General features: G+C 37.3%; 2 protein-coding genes across 2 annotated transcripts; both read right to left on the bottom strand.

Moving 5' to 3' along the window:
* Nucleotides 1-200: 200 nt before the first annotated feature.
* LOC148913636 (uncharacterized) lies at nucleotides 201-1,454 on the bottom strand. Its single transcript, XM_089034435.1, has 3 exons — nucleotides 1,152-1,454; nucleotides 828-925; nucleotides 201-685 (listed from the first exon to the last, which is right to left on the bottom strand). Exons 1-3 carry the CDS (start codon nucleotides 1,314-1,316, stop codon nucleotides 292-294), a joined length of 657 nt encoding a protein of 218 aa, XP_088890561.1. The 5' UTR covers nucleotides 1,317-1,454; the 3' UTR covers nucleotides 201-291.
* Nucleotides 1,455-3,089: 1,635 nt separating this feature from the next.
* Nucleotides 3,090-4,748, bottom strand: LOC148913635 (uncharacterized). The gene has a single exon (XM_089034430.1). It carries the CDS (start codon nucleotides 4,721-4,723, stop codon nucleotides 3,641-3,643), a length of 1,083 nt encoding a protein of 360 aa, XP_088890556.1. The 5' UTR covers nucleotides 4,724-4,748; the 3' UTR covers nucleotides 3,090-3,640.
* Between the last annotated feature and the right edge of the window lie 3,261 nt (nucleotides 4,749-8,009).

The following is an 8,009-nucleotide window of genomic DNA, read 5'->3' as shown; positions in this document are numbered from 1 at the left end:
TGGTTCCAAATGGTTATTCAAGAGGATGAGATCAAAACTGTACCTGAAAATGTTATCAAAGAAAAAGAGGAGGAAATGAAAAAATTACAAGAGGAGCTAGTGGAGGTGAATAGGCATTTGACACATCAAAGTGCAAAAGTGCTAGAACTGTTGAACAAGCAGAAATATTCTTATTGACACAATTTTAACAAAACAATCCCAACAGTAACTGAACATTTTATAAACAAATTATGTTGAAATTGAGTACAAACACTACATATTTATTACTCTGTCCTGCAGAGTTTATAACATCTACATGTTATGTTTTCTAAAACTTATTGTTAGCTTCTGTATCCATCTTCTTTCTTTTTTTGAACCATCCTTGTTGTACATTTGGCGTGATCGTGAAAGGAAAGGATGAAGTTGAATAGGATAAGTAATTTTTCGAACTGTCCCACGTCTTCTATAAGTCATATCCCATCCTAGGGGAAAGTATCTCCTTGGAAAGTCTTGAGCACTTAGTGCATATGTCTCTTTTGAACAGACTTTCCCCCTTCCACCAAAAATGTGCCTGAAAACAGCATGGTTGAAAATGATGGTGGTATCGGACTGAAGAGAGTCTGTCAAGCCACCATCAATTGCATTTCTTATCAACTCGACATGGGCTAGCACAGTTTTAGGTTCAGGGTTTGGTTTTTCAAATGTTCTGCAATTAAGAAACATTATCTTAGCATATTTATAGGTACTCTTTGTTCATCATGTATACAACCAGTAATTACATGACATTTGTAAAAAAATCGTTAGGAATATAAGAATATAAGCCAATGAAGATGTTAGTCAGAACTTACTCAATGACAGACTTGTCTAATATGTGTGATTCTATTTCCCACGAATTGTACTCGGAACCCCACGAGTCCCATTTAATTAGAAATTCTCTCTCGCTATCCTGCATCAAAGAACATACGCGCATTATTAAACGGCTCATAGCTAGGAGGAAACGTGGAAAATCCCGATAGAGGAAACGACTTACAGCTTACTAAATTAGCTCATAAATTATATATATAAGGAAGTAAAAAAATTGTTTATTTTGTTATAGTCTAGAAATGATGGGCCTTCCCTTTGCTGGACAAAATAAATGTAGATGTAGAAAATGTAATCGCTGTAAAACTCACCTTTTTCTGCCTGACGGCCAATATTTCCTCCACCTTGTAAACCCCCTGCGTTTTAAGCTTTTTTCTAGCCTTTAACTGTTTTTCGCTCCATTCGTCCGCCGTTGAAAACGAATGGAGTCGTTTATAAAATCCTTCTTCACGTTTAGCCAACTTAGCCGCCATCATGAATTTTGAGACACGCTAGATATAACCGGAAGTTTTGGGATTTCAACCAATCATGTCGCGATTAAAACAATTACATTGTTTGGAGCTCGTACTCATTCTTCCACACGGTCATGACCTATTTTTGAGGGCAATTGTACGCGATGGTCCATTAAGATGTTTTTCTTAGTTGGGGTTGATTGTCACATCACCTTATTTTAATTGCAACAAGCGATGTTCGCTCTAAAATATTTTTATATTTATACTTTCAATCCCACGACACTTAGGAAACGAAGTAGGAAAATAATGTACTATTTTTATTGTTATTGTTATTATAGTTATTACTATTATTATTATTATTATTATTGTCATCATTATTGTTGTTTGAATGCAATTAGATTAAAACCATGAAATATTTTGCTGGACTAACAACAACTAATTTGCATCTAACATGGAATAAACCAACCATGCACTCGCGACATCCTCACTGGAAAAAAAAACTTATGTTGATAAACTTTTTCATTTCCTTCTTGTGTCGTTCTTTCTGTTCCTAATTTTATCATTCTATGCAGGAAATTTTGTTTTTGCGGCTCAATAAAGTTTTGTCTTTCTTGGCACTAATCAATTATGAGCAATATATTGAGAGAGGTGCTTTGCTAGAGTATTTTCCTTATATCCGTGAGACACTTTTTAAGAAATTGCACTAATTAGTTCTGGCTAGTCTTTGTTCAGTAAAAAAAATTGCACTAAATTAAATTTGCGATTTTGTCAGCAAACTATTACACAGATGTAATGGAAGCCCTTTCTCTATTTCATGGGTACAATATATTTGCACTTAATCATTCGCTTATTATAACTTGGTATTCAATTATGTTAAGGGCATGAAAAAAAATTTATTTATTTTTTTATTTCACTTTACAGTGGAACATTTAGATGGACAGAGGAACGAGATAGACTTCTTCTACGACAAATAGTATCCCTCGAGCTTTTTGCCTACAAAGCTGGGACTAAAGAAGCAGGTCTAAGGTGGACAGAAGTAGCAGAACGGATCAACTGCTATGCTCATTTCTCAAGTGAACCTAGAGATCAACGCAGTGGGAGGGAACGTTTCAACAAATTGTTGGCAGACTTCAAGAAAAAAAGCAGGAATGAAGAGTCTGCAAGTGGCATTGCTCCTGATGACCAAACAGAAAATGAGATGATATTGGAAGAAGTAGTCGAAAAAATGAAATCTCCGCTGATCCAAGTTGCAAGGGATGAAAACAATCAGGAAAAAAAGAGACAAAATGCCATATTCATTAGGAACAATGCAATGGAGACATGGTCTAAAACAAGAAAGAGTGGTAGTGAAGGTGGTGATTCGGGTTCAGAGGGGAACGGCCAAGTAGAGCAGGCCTTGACCAAAAGACGTAAAACAAGAAAAGGAGGGTCAGAAGCACTGCAGTACTTGGCTGAAAAAACAGAAGTAGAAACCGCTCTGCGAAAGCAAGATCTTGAATTACGCAGAGAAGAAATGCGTCTTCAAGCAGAACAGCAAAAGGAACATTACAAATTGAAACAGCAACAGATGCAGCTTATGGCTGACATTGTCAAAAGACTAGCAAAATAAGTTTTTGCCTTTTAAACCACTCGGTTCTTGTTTGGATTTGTATGTTAAATTACATTACTTGATGTAATGTGAAACGCACTTTAATAATACTTTCCACTAGCTAGTGTTTTTGTTCTATTAGAAATGCTTTTATCGATATTGTACAGTATATCAGTCACAAAACAAAACTAAAGTATGAGAAACCAAGATGCGTGTGTTACGTATGTAAGCTATTTATTCAAAACTGCATTATTCAACTTATAGAAAAAATATTATTGTGAATATATATTGAATAATTTTAAGTATTTATAAATATTTATTACTGATCAAAGTGTAGCAACGCAAATACACAAGCAAACGAAAGGACTGGCTTGCGTTGTAGTATTGCGTTTGCGTTTGCGTTTTCACCTGTACGGTTCACACGTTAAAAATGAAAGAATGGAAACCTTTCCATTTTCTTGCGTTTGCGTTTGCACTTGCGTTGCTCGCGTGAACCAGGCTTAATAGTCAATTGGACCAGGTTATAGTAACTATTATTATAATATAACAATTATTAATGTAATTATGAAGATGTATTACCAGAAGGCAAATAAACCCAAGAAAATAGATGTAACCGATGGAATTTCAATTGGGGTAAACTAAAATGTATCAAATTAAATAAGATCTATTTCAGGGGTGTAATGACGTACTTTATTCTATTAAAAACAACAACAAACAAACAGAAGAGCGTTGCAATATTTCCAACAGGATATTATGCGCTTTATGCTAAATAGTCAGCTAATGTTGGAGGCTCAACTTGAAATGACTCAGAGGCTGTATTACCATACAAACAAGTGAGCATGTTTCTGAACAATGCACTTACTATGTACTGCTTTCCTACTGCACTTAATCCTATCTTTAAGTTTTTCTTGTAGTCAATGAACTTGAAGTAGTCCGAGACATCGCGAAACAACCACTCCACGGAGACTCGGACTGAGCTCATAGCTTCATTGAAAGCCCTCATATCAGGTGTTAGAACAGGAACATCTCCAACGCGATAGGGACACATCAAGTTGGGGCGGAGAGGGTAGGCTTGGTCACCGTATACACAGAGAACGTTCCCTGCTGGGTTGAAAGCTATTCTTTCAAGGGTTCCCAAGAGTCCCGAGTCTCTTAACATCCCTGCATCATGTCGGCACCCTTCCACTGGACCGTAAAGATTGGCTATCAAACCATTTGGAAGTGCTAATGCTTGAAACTTTAGCGCGTGAACTCGTTTGTGTCCGTTGTATGCTACGTTTTGGTGTAAGCCGGGTCTGCATATTGGACGGACAGTCCCATCAATGAAGCCAAAACAATTCGTTAGAGGAGCGCCTTTTCTTAATATGGCTTCTGAATATCGTTGAAGAGATGCTCTGGAGAGAAAAGGTTGATTCCAGGAGGATAAACGGAAACCATGAGTTTCATAAGTCCAGTCAAGCACAGTGTTTGTTATCATGCATATCTCGGGTATTGGACGAGCGAACGTAGGAATCATATCGTAATACCGACCAGGGTAGGCCAATCTCTTTAGCAGCATGCACAAGCCCTCTAATCCACTGCAGACAGTCCCTTGAGAACAAACGAAGCGTACAGGTAGCTGCAGATGGTTCCCTAACACTGGTATATCCTCTTTTGCGACTCTGAAGTTAGATTCGCACTCGCTAGAACTCAAGTCATCCAAGCAAAAGGAGTCGTATTTCCAGAATGGATAAGAAGGATTAGAGGGTTTATATTCTTCATATAAAATCAAGAACTCATCCTCTCTCAAAATACCATCAGCAAAGGCAATGACGATTGCATTTCTTATATCTTCAAACGACATTTCTGCTAGCCAACACTCGGATAGCACTCGGTTGAGAATCAAAATATATCATTTTTTGCGACCACTGAACCGTATACGGTATGCTCGATCCAGTATTCACCAGACGCGTTCAACCGTAGTAGTCTACCGTAGCGGTCTTATCTTAAACTCTCTAATATCAGTAACAGGCGGTACAATAGTCTCAAAGATTGTTTATATTGCTATACGAGTTAGTCGCTGAAGGAGAAAACGTGAAGACAAACTTTTATCAACGAAAACCTCCAAAAAAGTACAGTATCTGAGCCCAAAGCAATCATGGGAGCCTTTTGCTGTTTAATCATCTGGATTATGACACTCGCTGTTTGCTTCTTCAACTTGCTATACTGTGTGAGTCAGTCGGTAATGGTTGGTTTGACACTACGCGAGGCAGGTTTAGCATTCGGTATTCTTTTCGGTCTGTGGAATTTGGTTTGTATTATAAGGTCTTTATGTCCTCCAGATGAAAAGAGGCTGAAAACCAATTGTTGGTGGTCTTGTTCAAGCGTCATGGTTCTATCAGCCATTTCATTCACACTTGTTGCAAGATATGATTACTTTGAATTATGGCCAAGGTTCACTAATGAGCAGAAAGGCCTCTCTTTTACGCCGCTCTTACTTTTTCACAAAATGGGCCTTCTTGGCTTAGTGTCTGGCATTCCAGTGATATATGGATGCAAATGTCGAAATCTGCTAAAAGATAAAAAGATGATAAACAAAGTGATGGTTGACTTTATCGATATCTATCAGATGGCAAAGCTTCTTGAGTTGGGTGCTCCATCCTGTACAGCCTCTCTATTCCCCACCAGTAATTATAACAACACGATCAACAATTACAATACGATCAACAATGAACAAAATGATGTGGCTCGTTTTAGGTGTACTGAGTCGACATTCTCCGCTTTGAAAGAAGGAAGCAACCTGGAAATTACAATACAAGTTTTTTGCTCGTTTTCATTCTTAATTTTTCATATGATTTACAGCGAAGCATTGAAGGAATCAAATAACGACGAAGACATCGATTCTCTGAAGAAGTATGTGATGATTTCAACACTCATTCAAGATATTCCGTTCTTTGCTATCCGTGTTGTCGTTTGGATACTGTACGGGTTTGAGAATCAGTTCATTTTTTTGGTGAAAAATGTAGTAATAACGAGTCTATTCTCTCTCGAATTATGCCAATGCTGCTCATCAGTCGAATCAGATGCAGAAAGTCAGACCTATCCCTCATCAAGCAGAGAAATAGAAAGAAATCCAAGAGAAATGCAAAGCGATGGAAAAGAAAATCAAAAAAATATAAGGACAGGCAGAAAAAAGCAGAGAAATGCCAAGCAGCCGAGAAGTCAAACAAATCGTGGATTTGACGGTAATCACTGATGTGATTGAATATTAACTTGCACAAAGTATGACACATTTTATTCCAGCGTCCAAAGAATATAACAAATTCACATTCACTGTGGATATGCTAAAACAAAAAAATTGGGCGACACTTTGATAACCGCACGGGGCACATTTCTAAGAATCATTATATCCAAAAATAGACTTAGTTGGCGCGTCGGCTTTCCTTTTACTTTCATGTTGACGAGCACTTTTGTAGGATTTTACAAGCGTATCAGAACGGGCCTAATTATTTCTAAGAAGAAGTAGAAAAATAATTCAAAATTATGACGTTTTAAACTGAATTGGAAGACAAAGTATGAGAACTTAAATTCCAGAGTTTTCCAACGTCCAATGAATCATAAGGAATGCGCATTCACTGTGGATACTATGCTAAACAGACAATTGGACGAGACTTGTTTTGAAAACAGTATGAGATCGATTTCGTGGAATATCTAAAAATAGATTTTATTAGTCATCGCGTCTTCTTACCTTAATTAAATCTTATGATTGACATGCCGCCCTTCCTCTGTGAGCACCTTTGTAGGATTTTACACGTGCATCAGGACATGCCTAATTATTATTCATCAGAAGTAGAAAATAAAAAAGCGTTTTAGCAAAGAGTCGATGCCACAAGAAAGCATATCATCTTATCAACCTTTCGTAGGATTTTACGAGCGTATCAGGACATGCCTAATTATTATTCAGCAGAAATAGAAAATAAAAAAGCGTTTTAGCAAAGAGTCCATGCCACAAGCAAACATATCATCTTATCAATCGACGCAGGGAAAATAATCTTGATGCAAGAATTACCACAGCCAGTTTTGCCGGAACCTGTTCAAATGCAAGAAGGACAAGGAACGCCGAACACGGAAGTAGCAAACCAACCATACGAAAAAGGCGCCCGATGGCTGAAATGTGCAACAGTTATCGTTTGCATAGTCAACTTCTTCTACATCGTAGGCATAGCAGTACTCATTGGGATACTGAAAGGCTGGTATTACTCGATTCACTGCTTTATTATCTCCTTGTTATGTCTGTTGAGTTTTGTGTCAACTGTAAAAGCAAAGACAAAACTTGAGATAAAAATTGCCTGCTGGTTAAGCTGTTCAAATTTGGTTCTAGTTTTGATGACTTCCTTTACCTTGCTGACCAGACAAGCCTACTATCATTCGTCCCATCTATTTGATGCCAAATGGGTAGTATTTTCTCTCCAAGCGAGTATCATCCCTCTTCTTGCTGGTATACTAGTGATGTATGAATGCAGCATCAAGGAGCTTTACAAGGACCGTTTCATTTTAATGAGAGCAGTTCTCGACTTTGCGGATATATGGGAGATGGCCTCGTATCTTTCACAGAACAAACCACCTTTCTTAAAAGAAGAAAGTCCATTAGAAATAGCAATGCAATTCTTTTGCTCCTCCTCATTTACCGTATTTTCTCTTCTAATTTATAAAAATATCACACATGAGGCTTTAAAATTAGTGTTTAAAAACAAGGACCAACCAGCTTCGCAGCAAGATAAAGTCAACCATGTCTTGGTGCAAAACTACCTCCAATCTTATTATTCAAAAGTTGCTATCCAGACTTCTCAATTTTACCAAAACATTCCATTCTTGATCATTCGAATCTTCATTTTAGTAGAACATGGCTATGTAGACTTTGCGGATTACTTGGCAAAGAATGGGATTTCAGTGATCTTGGGCTTGCTCGAATGTTGTAAATGCGGAACTGAACAAAATGAATCATAAGAATAGAGCGTCAGAAACAGAAATATTCAATCCTGATAACTAAATTTATAATGCGGTGATAACTAAATTGAACAAGCCATATATATCTTGTATCCTTAATCTTTTTAATTTTTGAAAACAAATTGTAACAGAAATATAATCCG

The sequence above is a fragment of the Actinia tenebrosa genome, unplaced genomic scaffold, assembly GCF_029948245.1.
Source record: "Actinia tenebrosa isolate PJP-AT-01 unplaced genomic scaffold, QUT_ActTen_1.0 PGA_scaffold0__85_contigs__length_37466705, whole genome shotgun sequence".
Classification (NCBI taxonomy): Eukaryota; Metazoa; Cnidaria; class Anthozoa; order Actiniaria; family Actiniidae; genus Actinia; species Actinia tenebrosa.
Note: the sequence above shows the minus strand (reverse complement) of the source record. Positions and strands in the feature narration are given on the sequence as shown.

Coding starts and splice junctions, on each gene's coding strand:
- LOC148913636 (XM_089034435.1), bottom strand. CDS start 1,316: ATGATGGCGGCTAAGTTGGCTAAACGTGAAGAAGGATTTTATAAACGA. Junction 926..1,151: donor TGGCCGTCAGGCAGAAAAAG/GTGAGTTTTACA, acceptor TCTTTGATGCAG/GATAGCGAGAGAGAATTTCT. Junction 686..827: donor TTAGACAAGTCTGTCATTGA/GTAAGTTCTGAC, acceptor TCTTAATTGCAG/AACATTTGAAAAACCAAACC.
- LOC148913635 (XM_089034430.1), bottom strand. CDS start 4,723: ATGTCGTTTGAAGATATAAGAAATGCAATCGTCATTGCCTTTGCTGAT.